This window comes from Pseudopipra pipra, chromosome 2 (genome assembly GCF_036250125.1).
Source record: "Pseudopipra pipra isolate bDixPip1 chromosome 2, bDixPip1.hap1, whole genome shotgun sequence".
In the NCBI taxonomy this organism is placed as follows: Eukaryota; Metazoa; Chordata; class Aves; order Passeriformes; family Pipridae; genus Pseudopipra; species Pseudopipra pipra.
Window position 1 is genome coordinate 38,431,134 of NC_087550.1, and position 18,504 is coordinate 38,449,637.

The following is an 18,504-nucleotide window of genomic DNA, read 5'->3' on the forward strand; positions in this document are numbered from 1 at the left end:
GCCTCGGCCCAGCACGTCACGTCCGGGCCGCGGCCCGGAAGCGCCTCTGGGCCCCGCCCCGGAGCGCCCGGCCGTGCTGGGGCCGCAGGTACCGCGGGCGGAGCTGGGCCGGGCCGGGGGTGCTCGGCGCGGATGGGAGACCCGTGGGACGGGATTAGAGCGGGGTCTGGCTGCCGGCAGCCCGCGGCACGGCCGGGGCAGAGGGGAGGCATGGGCGGTACCGGCCCGGCCCAGCCGGCGGGGAGCGGGGGAGCGTCCTTCTGTGGCGCGAGGGCCCGTCCGGGGGGTGCGGAGCGGAGCGGAGGAGGGCCGGGGCTGCGGGCTGGGCCGGGGCCGGACAGGCGCCGCGGGGCCTCGCAGAGACTCTGCCCTACTATCCGGACTGCTCCGGCCTCTTTGTTAAGAAAACGGGCAGCGCTCCGGGTGCGCTCTGCAAACCCTCGCGCTGCTTCTCGCTGCCCGTCCCAAAGTGGTGCCGTTTCGGGACCGGGGTAACGTGGTGCTTTTCCAGCGTGGATATTGTCTGGGAGTTCTGGCAGAGCTAACAAGGGCCGGGTTAGTGGAGGAACTTTGAGTTTGCTCTTTAATTTTCTTATTTGTCGATGTCCACATCATCCATTTGTATTGTACAACAACAAGATTGTACATTTGCTGCTCACAGATGCTGACTGAAAATGAATAAAGAAGAGCAAGTCGATGAGGACGACGATGATAGTGAGTTGTTTGAAGACTTCACAGAGCATTTTAATCAGCTTGAACTGCTGGAGACTCACAGGCATTTGATTCCTGTGGGGACTCAGAGCTGTTGGTCAGGACAATCCGATGATGACGATGATGAGCAAGAAAGAAGTGAGGAATGGTATGAAATGCAAGAGAAGAAAATGGAAAAAAATCCAGAGACATTGCTACTCTGGGCAGCTGAAAACAATCGGGTAAGGCACTTGTTCTGTTCATATGTAGCACTTAGAAGAATGTTATTTTAATCACATATCTAACAACTCATCCACAAACAAAAATTTACTTACACTTTCCTGTCTTTCTCTGAGCTATTTTGATCTGGTTTTGCAAGCCACTGCATGTAAAACATCTCCCTTTGTAGCCCACGCCCACTGAAAAGTCTCTGGATCCATTAGCTTTCAGAAAGCAAGCTTTGATTTCAGTTGAAAGTTCAAGTAACAGCACTTCTCTTTAACTTATATAAACGGAAAGCATACCAGGCCCTTTCTTCCTGGCAAATAAGCCTTTTAACTGGAGTGGAGAGGATGTATCTGAAATTTTATTGTTTCTGAAGCTCTATATGCAGATAACAGGTGACTGTTTTTGTATATTTTTATGGAAAAGAAATCCAACTTTATTTTTGGAAGTGAGGGAGAGACAACCAAGATTCCTGTTGTGTTATTATACCCTTGTGTACACTTATTTTCATTAGTTGCCTTTCTTACACACAAAAACTCCCCTCTGCAGTTCTGTGAAGGTACTTATGTCTTCACAGTGAATGGGGAGAAGGTGTAAGGTTAAGGTAGTCTTAAGGCATTGCAACTAATATTCATGTTTTAGCTCTTTGAAAACAGAACAACCCACGGAAAACAAACAAACAAAACCCCCACAAAATCCCCGAACCCTAGTAACAATAGCTGGTTTCATTTTAAAATCTGCTGTTGCACTTAAGCGTTTTTTGACACTGACAGAAATTGGTTTTCCACTAAACTTCCAGACAGGAAAAGCCATACATCCTGTTTCACGGAATCACATGAAATTACCTGTTTTATTTAAACAGCTGAGTACAGTAAAGAGGCTCCTGTCTGAAAAGCTGGCTCCAGTAAATGCTCGTGATGAAGACCAGTACACTCCTCTCCACCGAGCTGCCTACAGGGGGCACTTGGACATTGCACACGAATTGGTGGCACAGGGGGCTGACATTCACGCGCAGACCGTGGACGGCTGGACACCCCTTCACAGCGCCTGCAAGTGGAACAACACAAGAGTGGCCGCGTTCCTGCTGCAGCAAGGCGCAGACATCAACGCACAGACGAATGGTTTGCTGACCCCACTGCATATCGCTGCAGGAAACAAAAACAGCAGAGAAACCCTCGAACTCTTGCTGATGAATCGTTATGTGAAACCAGACCTGAAAAACAGCTTGGATGAAACTGCCCTTGACATTGCTAGGAGGACTGATATGTATCACTACCTTTTTGAAATAGTAGAAGACTGCATAAATGCCGTGTCCCCTTAAAAGCTGTGATTAAGCTTATGAATGTGGGGTTTGCTGCCACTTTCTTGTTTGTGTTCTGCATGCTCATCAGTGGTGGTCTGTCTCTTTGCAACAAGGTAAATGTAATGTAATGTAAGATACTTTATTGTTCTCCCAGGCAAAATGTCACTTCTTGCAATTCAGCTCAGTTGTCTCACTCATGCTTTGAAGTGTTACTACTGTTACTGAAGGTATTCACAAAGTCTCAGTAGTTTCTGTTTGTTGCCATTTAATTAGTGCAAATTTGGAGGGGTCTGTCTAATTGGTCTGTAGTGTCATAGCAGTAAAGAAAACTGGAATATTTACTTGATATGAAAGAATTCTGGCTTGTTTAGGCAGAGTTTATTGCAACTCACTTTAAAATGAATTTTTTGAGAAATTTTAACTTTTTTAAAACTGCATGAAAGCTCAGAATGAATGTAACTTATTTGGGTGATACACAAAATATTTTATGATTTTGGTATAAGGCTTATTATAAAATAAAATATTTAACCTCAAGTGCTTTGTCATATGTTTAATTGAAAGCTCATTTATCAATGCAAGTGCCTGTTCATAAATACTAAGTATTATCCATAGGGTGAGAAAGGAGTTTTGGTTTATTTTTCCTGTTACTTTTCAAGGCAACGACTTTCTATCAAGATCCTGTTTACTTTTCCCTCACAAAATTAAATTGCTTAAACATTTAAGGTTAGGGACATGGCATTGGTTGGAACAAATGAGCCTCAACTCTGTGAGGATAAACAGCAAGCATACTGTTTTGTCTGATTAGTTACAGCTGATTTAGTTACAGGTAATTTAGTGTTTCTCTTCCACTTTGAGTTAGTACATTGTTACAGTTTTATATTTTGTTACTTTTTCCTAGTAAATTTTCCCACACCAACAGCTCCTTGCCAGCAAGGTAGAACTCTTCGAGCCCTGGACTTAACGACTGCTTCATTGAAATTCTAAATAACCTCGGCACACCAGCTAAATTGGTAAAGGAGAACCCCCATCCTCCTGTAGCCTCAGCTGAGCGTAGGGGCAGCTTTTTATTTTTATTGGTTTTTTTTTTTTTCCTTGGGAGGTGGGACTTGGCTTCTGCCCGGACTCGGAGAGGGTGTGTGAAGAGAAGGGGTCCGGGGTTCGTTTTTCTTTCGGCCGGGTCATTATTTGGCTTCTGGCCCCGAGGGAGGTCCCAGTTCACATCTGAGTCCTCACGCTCTGCTCTGCTCTGCTCTGCTCTGCTCTGCCCACTGCCTGGACTTGCCTGGAATTCATCGGAAAGCCAGTGCCATCTGCGGAGTAGTCTTTGGGGGGGAAGGGCCGCCCTTCCCTCCCTCTTTCCCCGTGTTGGCAGCAGCCGGCACCCATTGACGAAGAAGGAGATCCCCAGCCAGAGCCAGCCTTTGGCAGCGTGAGTGCGCAGGAGGAGCCGCCCTTTCCCTTCTCCCTTCCCGCGCCTTGCTCCGACCCGGCCGCCCCCGCGCGGGGCCCAACGGGCGCCAGAGCCCAGCAGCGCCCCCTGCCGGCCACCGGTGGGGCACTGCAGCCCCCTCCCGAGGCGCCAGCGCCCCCTGCTGGGGATGGTTTTAACTGCGCCGAGAGACAAAAAGTACTGAATTGTTTTCGGGGGGAGTTTGGTTGCGGGAGTATTGCTTGTTTGTTTGTGCTCTCTCTCTCTCTCTCTCTCTTCTTTAGTAAGTAGCTGTTATTTTCTTTTCCACACCTTTTCGACTGGAGCCTCTTAGTTTCAAAGTTATGATTACTCAGAAGGAGGAGCTTGGTTTTTCTCGTATCCCGCCCTCCTTAGCAAACACTTCTGTCTCTTTAAACTGAGACGTACATTAAAGATTTTCCCACGGTACTGGCATGCTGCATGATTTTCAGCTTCAACTTTGCCATCTGTAATTTAGAAGTGGAGAAACTTGCTTCTCTCTGCTAAACAAATTGAACTGAAACTTGAATGTAAGACCTGAAGTTCTGTCAGGTTTTTCTCAGTATGAGAGCTGTAACAAAACACTTTATTGTCCCATGCAGGTTTCTTACTGAGTGATCCCATGCTCTTTCCAGACACCACTAACACAGCTGAAGCACGATTGTCACAGCAGCAGCAGCAGGATTGGGGTATGTTGGCCCACATTTGGTGCTCTCGTCAAGTGACTTTGGAGGGCATTTCCATCACCCATCTTTTAGAAGGAGTGTGTAATGTGCAGCACTTCTGTTAGAAAATGAAGAACAGCCTCTGAACTATGAATGGTATAAGATGATTTTAATGCTTATTATTTTTGAAAATTTGGTTTCCGGACATCAGTGGAAAATGAATATGCTTTGAAATGTGTCAAGGAGTAATACAGACAAGGATTACATCATGCATTTGTGTAACCAGACTTGGTTTGTACCTTATACATTCTCACTACCATATCCAAAGAGTTGGTTTCAAGGAAGCTGCTATGGAGGAAATCTTTCAGCCAGGTGAGCAGGACAGCTTCCCTGTGTGCCTGCTGGCAGCATCATCCATTGACTACTGTAAATGGCAGCTGTACCTCTTACTCAAAACTGTAACTGTGGCAAAACAAGGAGAGTCAAGTATACTTCAGACCTATAAACAACGTCTCAAAATGCCTTATTTTACAACCAAACTAGTACTTTTGAGTATCAGTAGATCTACGTCAGTTAAACAGGACTCTTCTCTCGTTACTCCTGTCAGTCTGCCATTGCCTTGAGTGAGGATGACAAGGCATCCTTCCATGAGGCAGGCCAGTGGTGACACCCCACGGGGGTACCCGGTGATGTGCGTGCCCCGCTCCTGCGTTGGGTCATGCTGAGTGACAAAAAGGAGTAGCTGTTAATGGCTCCGAGAGCTGCCACCCACCCGTGCCCCAAGCAGGCATGAGGTGGCCACGGTCTGCTGTCCTCTGGGGATGGCAGCTGGCCGCGCCGGGCCTCGGGGGGCACCCCCGCGCTTATCCCTGGCCTGTGGAAGGGGTAGAACACCCCGCTGTGACCGAAAATGTGGGACCCGGTCCGCCGTCCCCGGGCACAGGGCTGCCCGAGGCTCTGGGCTCCATCCCTCGGGAACTCGCACCCGACGTGACGGCCCCGCCTGCGCGAGCGGCCCGGCAACCTCCCGTGGCAACAGCCCGACTCCAACGCCCGGGCACGGCGGCCATGAGGGCGGCGGGCCGGGAACTGCCGGCGGCGGCGGCCGAGGAGCCGGGCAGCGATGCCCGCGGCGAGCAGCCCCGTGAGCACAGCGGTCCCCGTCCCCGGCCGCCCCTGCCCCATTCCGGGCCTGCCCCGCCGTGTCCCCTCGGGAAGCCAAGCCAGCCACCCGCGGCTCCTCACTGATGCCCCCCGGGCACCTCGGCGGCCACTCGCCGCCCCTGGCACTGCAGCCCTGGCGCGGGCAGTGCCCTGTCAGGCAGAGACTCCCCTGCCGCCGTGAGGTGCCTGTATCCCTCTTCAGCTCCTTGGAGACCTCTTTCAGGGAGGACATCTCCTTGGGTGCTCGTGCATGCACGGCCCTGCCTTGGAATGTCTGTGGGTGGGAGGCACAGTGGCCGTGTCTCCCCGAGTGCCCTGGGTGGCCTTGACTATAAGCACACCCCACATGGATGTACCCACCAGGGTCCTGTCCTGTACCATCCTCCTATCCTGAGGATTCACTCAGTGCTGGGGAGCAGAGGCTGGCTGAACACTATTATATATTTGTAAATGATTTGTCTTACACTGTATTAAAGTTACGATGTACTAAAATGACAGTGTATTAAAGACAGAAGCAGAGCGGCATAATTTGACGTTGTGTTCAGCAAAGCATGTCAGCTTTCAGGGGATTCGTAATAACTGTTTCTTTTGTAATATGTTTTACTAGCAGGGAAGAAATGTGTATATGTTGAGCCACCTAGGAGAGTTAAAGAAATACTTGAGGAGCACGTTCATTTTCAGAAAGAAGAATGCGATGTTAAACATCCAGCTGCAGGTAATCCTCCTTATATATAGAAATGGTATTATATGTTCAGTATAGAAATGATATTATAGCATACTGTTGTAGGCATAATACAACAATGCTATGAATAATAAATACAGTCAGATGGATGGTGGTGTACAGATTATTCAGTGAGTACTGAGTTCCTTTTTCATCTGTTTCATTTGGAGAATTAGACATGCTCCCTAAGTGGCCTGGGCTCTGATAAGCAATAGTTGCTAGATTGGATAGTTACTGATTTACACCGTTTAGATTATGAAAATGTATTGTTTTACATAAATTAGATGGCTAGTAAGTTGTAACCTTTCCACAAAATAAATTAGCTTTTTATTTAATTCTGGTGGTGTTGGCTTTGTTTTGGTTTGTTTGGGCTTTGTTGGGTTTTTATTTTCATGTTTTGGTTTTTTTTGGAGGGGGAGGGGTATTTTCTTCTGTCTTTTTATGAGGGCATTTGATATTACAGTATGACCAAAAAACGATGCTGGATGCATCAGTGATATTACTGCTGCTTCTTATATAGTATAGCCAAGCTATATTGTTCTTCAGTTAGGAGCTTTAGTAGTCTTAATCTGTTCTACAGGCAGTAGAGAGCGTTGCATGCCTTTAGCAATCTGAATTGCTCTCTGAAGATGTCAATCTATTTTCATTAACTATGGAAGAATATTGTGGTGTATTATTTCATTAATTCTAGAACAAGTTGAAGTAATCAGTTATAATGCTATTGTTTTGCCAAATTATTAACAGTGGCTCTAGAAGGAGTTTGGGATGTGAGAAACAATTTCTCCATTAGAAGCCTGAAAGCAGTGTCACCGAACAGAAGCAGTTTACTTTTACAGCCTCAATTCTACTCAAGACATGCAAGAATAAAAAGTAAGAGTCGATAACAAGAAACGTTCATTATAACAACTCATTTTTAACTTGCAGGGCATCTTTCTGCAGAACTAACTCACCTCTTCCTTTAATAAGTAGCTAACAGACTTGAAATCTCTGCGTAAGAAATCTGTTTAGAACTGCTATGTTGAGTCACCTTATTCCATATTTTGAAACCTTTTGTAAATGTGTGGAATAATCACTTGCTTCCTACTGATAGGTGGTGAGTGTTGGTTTCATGTTCATAATGAACCTTCCTTGCTGTTCTTAACACCCAACCTTAACAAATTCAGTTGTTTGGAAAAGCTCTCTTCCAACGTGTCTCCTGAAAAGAGCTTGATCTAGGTAACCTTTCAGGTATTTTAGTATTTGCCTGCAATGGTCAGCTAGTGCCCTGGGGAATGTATTTCTTTACAGTCTGTGGAGTGTGGCTTTTGTGGAGCAAACCTGTTCCTTATAAGCTGGTAGATTTTAGCATAGTCTTCTAAATGGGCCTACCTTCTCTGCTTCAGTGAAATGTATGAACTTTGTAGTAGAAGGGGAAAGCTTCCAACCCTAAGGAAACAGAGTTTGTTAGCTTTGTAAGAGGAATATTTTTAGTGCCATGACCTTGCAGAATATATGAACTCAACATATTTTGCCATTAAATGAAGCTCCTTCCCACGTTCCTAGGGGTTGGTGATGTAAAAATACAGGTAGCTCCTTGACTAGCACTTCTGATCTTGATCTTGTGAGGTCTGGAGACAGTGGCATCTTAGTTACAACAGTAGCATGAATTAAGTCATTACTGGTATAAGAACTGTTTAAGCAGTATAGCCTTCTGACATGCTCCTTTACTTTAGAGTTACTACTTGTAGGAACATTTTGGTTATAGAGTAGGCCTAAAATACAACTAAAAACTAACTTAGAATTTTGAGATGTTGGCATAATTTTCAAGTTCATGTTAAACTGAGGCTTCTAGCGAAGGCAATCATAGTTTTCAAAGACCATGGTCTCCTCCATTTCCTATTAAAATCCATGAAGAAGGAACAGCTTTAGAACAAAGCAGTTTATTCAAATTGATGTAGGTGCTGAAATTTATGGGATCTGTTGGTTTTCCCTTGGGAATTTAGATGCACCTTCTCAGGGGACTGCTGCTAGAGACAAGTGGTTCTCTCTTCACTAGCTATAGTCCGTGTTCTGAACAGGAAGGTATCATGAGAGAAGAGGTGACAGAGAAGATATATGACAGGAGAAAAATTAGTCTAGCTTAAGCTCCTATATTCACCAAACCATCTCCATTCACACTCCCCCTTCTGTGTAAGGGTCTGGGGAAGAAATGAGGGAGTAATATACTAGTTGGGAGATGCAGTAGGTAGTGGTTATGGAAATGGACAAAAAGGAACAGGTGTTTCTAGAGGTGAGCCCACTGTGTTTAGTGCCAGAAGGAGAGGAACTAGCAAAAGGAAAAAGAAGCAGCACTGACAAGGGGAATGAAAGGGGAGACATGGAACAGGAGGTCAGGAATTCCCGAAGGGAACTGAAGAGAACACAGTTCAGGAAAACAGGGATAGAAACTGTAAGAAATGCAGGGAAAAGATGTAGGAGAAATAAATAGAAGAGAGAAAAAGGACAAAACATATATCCACATTGCTGAAATTACTGAAGGATATGCATTTTTGTTTTTCCCTTTTGCTGTCTTTCCCTAAAAGTGACTACTGGTTTGGGGGGCTCACTGTGTAATGTCTCATCCATCCTGAGAGCAGATCCTGGTTTTTTACAGATTGCTGAACTTTACTGCTATGAAGACTTGCGTCTGCTTTGATGTGTCAAATCAAACATCAGAATGACTAGCTACCTTTGGAAATGTAGCTCTGTACTTCCAGGATTTTGAATAAAATTCTGCTTGAATATGGAGCTATTTCTTCTTTTTTGTTTTATTCATATATTCATACTGATTTTCAATCTGTTGTTTTAAGTAGCCAAATCTGATCCATATTTCAGCCTCCTCACTGATGCCCCCCGGGCACCTCAGCGGTCACTCGCCGCCCCTGGCACTGCAGCCCTGGCGCGGGCAGTGCCCTGTCAGGCAGAGACTCCCCTGCCGCCGTGAGGTGCCTGTATCCCTCTTCAGCTCCTTGGAGACCTCTTTCAGGGAGGACATCTCCTTGGGTGCTCGTTCATGCACTGGAATTCATGCACGGCCCTGCCTTGGAATGTCTGTGGGTGGGAGGCACAGTGGCCGTGTCTCCCCGAGTGCCCTGGGTGGCCTTGACTATAAGCACACCCCACATGGATGTACCCACCAGGGTCCTGTCCTGTACCATCCTCCTATCCTGAGGATTCACTCAGTGCTGGGGAGCAGAGGCTGGCTGAACACTATTATATATTTGTAAATGATTTGCCTTACACTGTATTAAAGTTACGATGTATTAAAATGACAGTGTATTAAAGACAGAAGCAGAGCGGCATAATTTGACATTGTGTTCAGCAAAGCATGTCAGCTTTCAGGGGATTTGTAATAACTGTTTCTTTTGTAATATGTTTTACTAGCAGGGAAGAAATGTGTATATGTTGAGCCACCTAGGAGAGTTAAAGAAATACCTGAGGAGCACGTTCATTTTCAGAAAGAAGAATGCGATGTTAAACATCCAGCTGCAGGTAATCCTCCTTATCAGCAAAGGGCAAGTGTTTGTCAGGACAAATGGTTGTTTTGAGGAACTGTGGCAAAATTATTATTTAAAAAAAAAAGCAACCCAGAACATTTATGTGATATCCTTGGGAACATTTAGAAACACAAGAGTTGAATATAGTCTTTATTATTTTTTTCTTTTTTGTCAGAAATTATGGGACCACAGAGAACATGGATAATTCCATGTGATCTATCAGTTTAATAAAGCTGAAACAAATGCCAAGCAGTAGGAAGAGGTTTTATTACCTTTTTCTTTCGAAAGAAGTGCTGTAATTATTGGAAGAGTTTCTCTTGTGTAAGATTGAGAGACCCAATTCTAAACTCAGTCAAAATGAATTTAAAACTGTTGGATTCACAGACAAAAATGTACTATAATTAGGTATCAGATGTAAAGACCATATGAGCCTGCACCTGTATTTTTGTGATTAGGCTTGTTAGGCAATTACAGCAAACACCTGCAAACGACTGACTTCTGTAGGTTCTGTTTATAGTAAACGAAGAGAAAAAGGCACTTTGAAACCTGTTCAGCTACCTGAACATGTAGCTGAATTGCAGATGTTAACATTGGTCTGCTCAATCTGCTCATGTTCCTAACGTTACTAGGAGCTGAACACAACTATTTTGCTGTCTCCATCTGCCAGTGAATTAAAATTGTCTGCAATATTTCAGTCTGATTGTATAATTGGATGCTACCTTATATGTTCTCATGAATTCTGAGGAGTCTCCCAGTGAAAGGTACGTTACAAAGGGCATAAAGTACTAAAGATAACATAGAAACATTACAAAAATATTTATTACAGGAACGAATAATATGCATCTATAACACGCTCAGTATAGAAATGGTATTATATGTTCAGTATAGAAATGATATTATAGCATAATGTTGTAGGCATAATACAACAATGCTATGAATAATAAATACAGTCAGATGGATGGTGGTGTACAGATTATTCAGTGAGTACTGAGTTCCTTTTTCATCTGTTTCATTTGGAGAATTAGACATGCTCCCTAAGTGGCCTGGGCTCTGATAAGCAATAGTTGCCAGGTTGGATAGTTACTGATTTACACCGTTTAGATTATGAAAATGTATTGTTTTACATAAATTAGATGGCTAGTAAGTTGTAACCTTTCCACAAAATAAATTAGCTTTTTATTTAATTCTGGTGGTGTTGGCTTTGTTTTGGTTTGTTTGGGTTTTGTTGGGTTTTTATTTTCATGTTTTGGTTTTTTTTGGAGGGGGAGGGGTATTTTCTTCTGTCTTTTTATGAGGGCATTTGATATTCCAGTATGGCCAAAAAATGATGCTGGATGCATCAGTGATATTACTGCTGCTTCTTATATAGTATAGCCAAGCTATATTGTTCTTCAGTTAGGAGCTTTAGTAGTCTTAATCTGTTCTACAGGCAGTAGAGAGCGTTGCATGCCTTTAGCAATCTGAATTGCTCTCTGAAGATGTCAATCTATTTTCATTAACTATGGAAGAATATTGTGGTGTATTATTTCATTAATTCTAGAACAAGTTGAAGTAATCAGTTATAATGCTATTGTTTTGCCAAATTATTAACAGTGGCTCTAGAAGGAGTTTGGGATGTGAAAAACAATTTCTCCATTAGAAGCCTGAAAGCAGTGTCACCGAACAGAAGCAGTTTACTTTTACAGCCTCAATTCTACTCAAGACATGCAAGAATAAAAAGTAAGAGTCGATAACAAGAAACGTTCATTATAACAACTCATTTTTAACTTGCAGGGCATCTTTCTGCAGAACTAACTCACCTCTTCCTTTAATAAGTAGCTAACAGACTAGAAATCTTTGCTTAAGAAATCTGTTTAGGACTGCTATGTTGAGTCACCTTATTTCATATTCTGAAACCTTTTGTAAATGTGTGGAATAATCACTTGCTTCCTACTGATAGGTGGTGAGTGTTGGTTTCATGTTCGTAATGAACCTTCCTTGCTGTTCTTAACACCCAACCTTAACAAATTCAGTTGTTTGGAAAAGCTCTCTTCCAACGTGTCTCCTGAAAAGAGCTTGATCTAGGTAACCTTTCAGGTATTTTAGTATTTGCCTGCAATGGTCAGCTAGTGCCCTGGGGAATGTATTTCTTTACAGTCTGTGGAGTGTGGCTTTTGTGGAGCAAATCTGTTCCTTATAAGCTGGTAGATTTTAGCATAGTCTTCTAAATGTGCCTGCCTTCTCTGCTTCAGTGAAATGTATGAACTTCGTAGTAGAAGGGGAAAGCTTCCAACCCTAAGGAAACAGAGTTTGTTAGCTTTGCAAGAGGAATATTTTTAGTGCCATGACCTTGCAGAATATATGAACTCAGCATATTTTGCCATTAAATGAAGCTCCTTCCCACGTTCCTAGGGGTTGGTGATGTAAAAATACAGGTAGCTCCTTGACTAGCACTTCTGATCTTGATCTTGTGAGGTCTGGAGACAGTGGCATCTTAGTTACAACAGTAGCATGAATTAAGTCATTTCTGGTATAAGAACTGTTTAAGCAGTATAGCCTTCTGACATGCTCCTTTACTTTAGAGTTACTACTTGTAGGAACATTTTGGTTATAGAGTAGGCCTAAAATACAACTAAAAACTTACTCAGAGTTTTGAGATGTTGGCATAATTTTCAAGTTCATGTTAAACTGAGGCTTCTAGCGAAGGCAGTCACAGTTTTCAAAGATCATGATCTCCTCCATTTCCTATTAAAATCCATGAAGAAGGAACAGCTTTAGAACAAAGCAGTTTATTCAAATTGATGTAGGTGCTGAAATTTATGGGATCTGTTGGTTTTCCCTTGGGAATTTAGATGCACCTTCTCGGGGGACTGCTGCTAGAGACAAGTGGTTCTCTCTTCACTAGCTATAGTCCGTGTTCTGAACAGGAAGGTATCATGAGAGAAGAGGTGACAGAGAAGATATAGGACAGGAGAAAAATTAGGAGCAATCTAGCTTAAGCTCCTATATTCACCAACCATCTCCATTCACACCTCCCCTTCTGTGTAAGGGTCTGGGGAAGAAATGAGGGAGTAATATACTAGTTGTGAGATGCAGTAGGTAGTGGTTATGGAAATGGACAAAAAGGAACAGGTGTTTCTAGAGGTGAGCCCACTGTGTTTAGTGCCAGAAGGAGAGGAACTAGCAAAAGGAAAAAGAAGCAGCACTGACAAGGGGAGACATGGAACAGGAGGTCAGGAATTCCTGAAGGGAACTGAAGAGAACACAGTTCAGGAAAACAGAGATAGAAACTGTAAGAAATTCAGGGAAAAGATGTAGGAGAAATAAATAGAAGAGAGAAAAAGAACAAAACATATATCCACATTGCTGAATTTACTGAAGGATATGCATTTTTGTTTTTCCCTTTTGCTGTCTTTCCCTAAAAGTGACTACTGGTTTGGGGGGCTCACTGTGTAATGTCTCATCCATCCTGAGAGCAGATCCTGGTTTTTTACAGATTGCTGAACTTTACTGCTATGAAGACTTGCGTCTGCTTTGATGTGTCAAATCAAACATCAGAATGACTAGCTACCTTTGGAAATGTAGCTCTGTACTTCCAGGATTTTGAATAAAATTCTGCTTGAATATGGAGCTATTTCTTCTTTTCTGTTTTATTCATATATTCATACTGATTTTCAATCTGTTGTTTTAAGTAGCCAAATCTGATCCATATTTCAGCCTCCTCACTGATGCCCCCCGGGCACCTCGGCGGCCACTCGCTGCCCCTGGCACTGCAGCCCTGGCGCGGGCAGTGCCCTGTCAGGCAGAGACTCCCCTGCCGCCGTGAGGTGCCTGTATCCCTCTTCAGCTCCTTGGAGACCTCTTTCAGGGAGGACATCTCCTTGGGTGCTCGTTCATGCACTGGAATTCATGCACGGCCCTGCCTTGGAATGTCTGTGGGTGGGAGGCACAGTGGCCGTGTCTCCCCTAGTGCCCTGGGTGGCCTTGACTATAAGGACACCCCACATGGATGTACCCACCAGGGTCCTGTCCTGTACCATCCTCCTATCCTGAGGATTCACTCAGTGCTGGGGAGCAGAGGCTGGCTGAACACTATTATATATTTGTAAATGATTTGCCTTACACTGTATTAAAGTTACGATGTATTAAAATGACAGTGTATTAAAGACAGAAGCAGAGCGGCATAATTTGACGTTGTGTTCAGCAAAGCATGTCAGCTTTCAGGGGATTTGTAATAACTGTTTCTTTTGTAATATGTTTTACTAGCAGGGAAGAAATGTGTATATGTTGAGCCACCTAGGAGAGTTAAAGAAATACCTGAGGAGCACGTTCATTTTCAGAAAGAAGAATGCGATGTTAAACATCCAGCTGCAGGTAATCCTCCTTATCAGCAAAGGGCAAGTGTTTGTCAGGACAAATGGTTGTTTTGAGGAACTGTGGCAAAATTATTATTTAAAAAAAAAAGCAACCCAGAACATTTATGTGATATCCTTGGGAACATTTAGAAACACAAGAGTTGAATATAGTCTTTATTATTTTTTTCTTTTTTGTCAGAAATTATGGGACCACAGAGAACATGGATAATTCCATGTGATCTATCAGTTTAATAAAGCTGAAACAAATGCCAAGCAGTAGGAAGAGGTTTTATTACCTTTTTCTTTCGAAAGAAGTGCTGTAATTATTGGAAGAGTTTCTCTTGTGTAGGATTGAGAGACCCAATTCTAAACTCAGTCAAAATGAATTTAAAACTGTTGGATTCACAGACAAAAATGTACTTAAATTAGGTATCAGATGTAAAGACCATATGAGCCTGCACCTGTATTTTTGTGATTAGGGTTGTTAGGCAATTACAGCAAACACCTGCAAACAACTGACTTCTGTAGGTTCTGTTTATAGTAAACGAAGAGAAAAAGGCACTTTGAAACCTGTTCAGCTACCTGAACATGTAGCTGAATTGCAGATGTTAACATTGGTCTGCTCAATCTGCTCATGTTCCTAACGTTACTAGGAGCTGAACACAACTATTTTGCTGTCTCCATCTGCCAGTGAATTAAAATTGTCTGCAATATTTCAGTCTGATTGTATAATTGGACGCTACCTTATATGTTCTCATGAATTCTGAGGAGTCTCCCAGTGAAAGGTACGTTACAAAGGGCTTAAAGTACTAAAGATAACATAGAAACATTACAAAAATATTTATTACAGGAACGAATAATAGGCATCTATAACACGCACAGTATAGAAATGGTACTATATGTTCAGCATAGAAATGATATTATAGCATACTGTTGTAGGCATAATACAACAATGCTATGAATAATAAATACAGTCAGATGGATGGTGGTGTACAGATTATTCAGTGAGTACTGAGTTCCTTTTTCATCTGTTTCATTTGGAGAATTAGACATGCTCCCTAAGTGGCCTGGGCTCTGATAAGCAATAGTTGCCAGGTTGGATAGTTACTGATTTACACCGTTTAGATTATGAAAAGGTATTGTTTTACATAAATTAGATGGCTAGTAAGTTGTAACCTTTCCACAAAATAAATTAGCTTTTTATTTAATTCTGGTGGTGTTGGCTTTGTTTTGGTTTGTTTGGGTTTTGTTGGGTTTTTATTTTCATGTTTTGGGTTTTTTTGGAGGGGGAGGGGTATTTTCTTCTGTCTTTTTATGAGGGCATTTGATATTCCAGTATGGCCAAAAAATGATGCTGGATGCATCAGTGATATTACTGCTGCTTCTTATATAGTATAGCCAAGCTATATTGTTCTTCAGTTAGGAGCTTTATAGTCTTAATCTGTTCTACAGGCAGTAGAGAGCGTTGCATGCCTTTAGCAATCTGAATTGCTCTCTGAAGATGTCAATCTATTTTCATTAACTATGGAAGAATATTGTGGTGTATTATTTCATTAATTCTAGAACAAGTTGAAGTAATCAGTTATAATGCTATTGTTTTGCCAAATTATTAACAGTGGCTCTAGAAGGAGTTTGGGATGTGAGAAACAATTTCTCCATTAGAAGCCTGAAAGCAGTGTCACCGAACAGAAGCAGTTTACCTTTACAGCCTCAATTCTACTCAAGACATGCAAGAATAAAAAGTAAGAGTCGATAACAAGAAACGTTCATTATAACAACTCATTTTTAACTTGCAGGGCATCTTTCTGCAGAACTAACTCACCTCTTCCTTTAATAAGTAGCTAACAGACTTGAAATCTCTGCTTAAGAAATCTGTTTAGGACTGCTATGTTGAGTCACCTTATTCCATATTCTGAAACCTTTTGTAAATGTGTGGAATAATCACTTGCTTCCTACTGATAGGTGGTGAGTGTTGGTTTCATGTTCGTAATGAACCTTCCTTGCTGTTCTTAACACCCAACCTTAACAAATTCAGTTGTTTGTTCAGTTGTACTAACAGTGTCTCCTGAAAAGAGCTTGATCTAGGTAACCTTTCAGGTATTTTAGTATTTGCCTGCAATGGTCAGCTAGTGCCCTGGGGAATGTATTTCTTTACAGTCTGTGGAGCGTGGCTTTTGTGGAGCAAACCTGTTCCTTATAAGCTGGTAGATTTTAGCATAGTCTTCTAAATGGGCCTACCTTCTCTGCTTCAGTGAAATGTATGAACTTCGTAGTAGAAGGGGAAAGCTTCCAACCCTAAGGAAACAGAGTTTGTTAGCTTTGTAAGAGGAATATTTTTAGTGCCTTGACCTTGCAGAATATATGAACTCAGCATATTTTGCCATTAAATGAAGCTCCTTCCCATGTTCCTAGGGGTTGGTGATGTAAAAATACAGGTATCTCCTTGACTAGCACTTCTGATCTTGATCTTGTGAGGTCTGGAGACAGTGGCATCTTAGTTACAACAGTAGCATGAATTAAGTCATTTCTGGTATAAGAACTGTTTAAGCAGTATAGCCTTCTGACATGCTCCTTCACTTTAGAGTTACTACTTGTAGGAACATTTTGGTTATAGAGTAGGCCTAAAATACAACTAAAAAATAACTCAGAGTTTTGAGATGTTGGCATAATTTTCAAGTTCATGTTAAACTGAGGCTTCTAGCGAAGGCAGTCACAGTTTTCAAAGATCATGATCTCCTCCATTTCCTATTAAAATCCATGAAGAAGGAACAGCTTTAGAACAAAGCAGTTTACTCAAATTGATGTAGGTGCTGAAATTTATGGGATCTGTTGGTTTTCCTTTGGGAATTTAGATGCACCTTCTCGGGGGACTGCTGCTAGAGACAAGTGGTTCTCTCTTCACTAGCTATAGTCGGTGTTCTGAACAGGAAGGTATCATGAGAGAAGAGGTGACAGAGAAGATATATGACAGGAGAAAAATTAGGAGCAATCTAGCTTAAGCTCCTATATTCACCAAACCATCTCCATTCACACTCCCCCTTCTGTGTAAGGGTCTGGGGAAGAAATGAGGGAGTAATATACTAGTTGTGAGATGCAGTAGGTAGTGGTTATGGAAATGGACAAAAAGGAACAGGTGTTTCTAGAGGTGAGCCCACTGTGTTTAGTGCCAGAAGGAGAGGAACTAGGAAAAGGAAAAAGAAGCAGCACTTACAAGGGGAATGAAAGGGGAGACATAGAACAGGAGGTCAGGAATTCCCGAAGGGAACTGAAGAGAACACAGTTCAGGAAAACAGAGATAGAAACTGTAAGAAATGCAGGGAAAAGATGTAGGAGAAATAAATAGAAGAGAGAAAAAGGACAAAACATATATCCACATTGCTGAAATTACTGAAGGATATGCATTTTTGTTTCTCCCTTTTGCTGTCTTTCCCTAAAAGTGACTACTGGTTTGGGGGGCTCACTATGTAATGTCTCATCCATCCTGAGAGCAGATCCTGGTTTTTTACAGATTGCTGAACTTTACTGCTATGAAGACTTGCGTCTGCTTTGATGTGTCAAATCAAACATCAGAATGACTAGCTACCTTTGGAAATGTAGCTCTGTACTTCCAGGATTTTGAATAAAATTCTGCTTGAATATGGAGCTATTCCTTCTTTTTTGTTTTACTCATATACTTATAGTGATTTTCAGTCTGTTGTTTTAAGTAGCCAAATCTGATCCATATTTCAGCCAGCAATGAAGATGCCACAATCCAAAGATTACAAAATGTTCTTGCTGGCAAAAGTGCAACCGTGAAGCTCGATATTTTCGTAGTCTTCTCTGTTGGAAAGGAATTCTCAGTTTCAGCACAGGATTGTAATGTAATTGAACAGGCCTCATAATGCTTTAGGCTGAATTCATCCATTAAACTGAGCATTTCAGATGGCAAGTTTGTGATTTGGTATCTAGCCTGATTTAATGGAAGTTTAACATAAATAAGCCTCTCTATATAAGAGTTATCATAGTATCAAAGAACCACAGAGGCAGCATGAAACCTGAAATAACTTGCCACTTACTCTCACTCTTAAACTTTTATTACAGCAAGGTAACACCAAATGATCATGAGTTTGTTCTGTATTATCATACCACTTACGAAACAAATGTGGATCCTTATAGATACTGTATAAAACCAGAACAAAAGATAGTTTGAAAGGTCATGGGTGACTGGAGGGTGTATCAGAGACAAGAGTGGCCCTTGTAGCTCTTTAATAGCTTCAATGCTTTGGTACCAGGTGAGAGGCTGAAAGCTCTCTCCAGCAAAGCATCGGAGCTTGCAGAGCCTAATCCATGCAGGAGGAAGTGAAGAGTGATAGAAGTTGGAGACTCCCTGCTGTGGGAGAAGGAAGCTCCCATTTGTTACCACAACATCCTGTCTGGCAAGGTATACTGTGGGACAGA

At 42.5% G+C, this 18,504-nt stretch overlaps 2 protein-coding genes and 1 long non-coding RNA gene across 8 annotated transcripts; all 3 read left to right on the plus strand.

Annotated features, from left to right (window-relative positions):
- Positions 1-2,752, plus strand: ANKRD49 (ankyrin repeat domain 49). Its single transcript, XM_064645099.1, has 3 exons — positions 1-88; positions 662-932; positions 1,778-2,752. The coding sequence occupies exons 2-3, from the start codon at positions 675-677 to the stop codon at positions 2,234-2,236; spliced, it is 717 nt and encodes a 238-aa protein (XP_064501169.1). The 5' UTR covers positions 1-88; positions 662-674; the 3' UTR covers positions 2,237-2,752.
- Positions 2,753-5,107: 2,355 nt separating this feature from the next.
- Positions 5,108-14,937, plus strand: C2H11orf97 (chromosome 2 C11orf97 homolog). Of its 6 annotated transcripts, XM_064645097.1 has the most exons (7): positions 5,108-5,477; positions 6,105-6,212; positions 6,963-7,088; positions 9,621-9,728; positions 11,327-11,452; positions 13,979-14,086; positions 14,721-14,937. In XM_064645097.1, the coding sequence occupies exons 1-7, from the start codon at positions 5,123-5,125 to the stop codon at positions 14,759-14,761; spliced, it is 972 nt and encodes a 323-aa protein (XP_064501167.1). In that variant the 5' UTR covers positions 5,108-5,122; the 3' UTR covers positions 14,762-14,937. The 6 variants fall into 6 exon arrangements, with proteins under 6 accessions (XP_064501167.1, XP_064501162.1, XP_064501166.1 ...); XM_064645092.1 differs by having other exon boundaries at positions 13,979-14,937; XM_064645096.1 differs by having other exon boundaries at positions 13,982-14,937.
- A 579-nt stretch (positions 14,938-15,516) lies between these two features.
- Positions 15,517-17,709, plus strand: LOC135409490 (uncharacterized). The gene is made up of 2 exons (XR_010428233.1): positions 15,517-15,809; positions 17,576-17,709. It is a non-coding gene; the product is annotated as an uncharacterized LOC135409490 (long non-coding RNA).
- The last annotated feature ends 795 nt before the right edge of the window (positions 17,710-18,504 follow it).

Bases quoted from the DNA above. Each gene is read 5' to 3' on its own strand.
- ANKRD49 (XM_064645099.1), top strand. From the start codon at position 675: ATGAATAAAGAAGAGCAAGTCGATGAGGACGACGATGATAGTGAGTTG. The intron at 933-1,777 runs GTAAGGCACTTG...TTATTTAAACAG, and splicing joins GGGCAGCTGAAAACAATCGG to CTGAGTACAGTAAAGAGGCT.
- C2H11orf97 (XM_064645092.1), top strand. From the start codon at position 5,123: ATGAGGTGGCCACGGTCTGCTGTCCTCTGGGGATGGCAGCTGGCCGCG. The intron at 9,729-11,326 runs GTAATCCTCCTT...AATTATTAACAG, and splicing joins TGTTAAACATCCAGCTGCAG to TGGCTCTAGAAGGAGTTTGG. The intron at 11,453-13,978 runs GTAAGAGTCGAT...ATGTTTTACTAG, and splicing joins AAGACATGCAAGAATAAAAA to CAGGGAAGAAATGTGTATAT.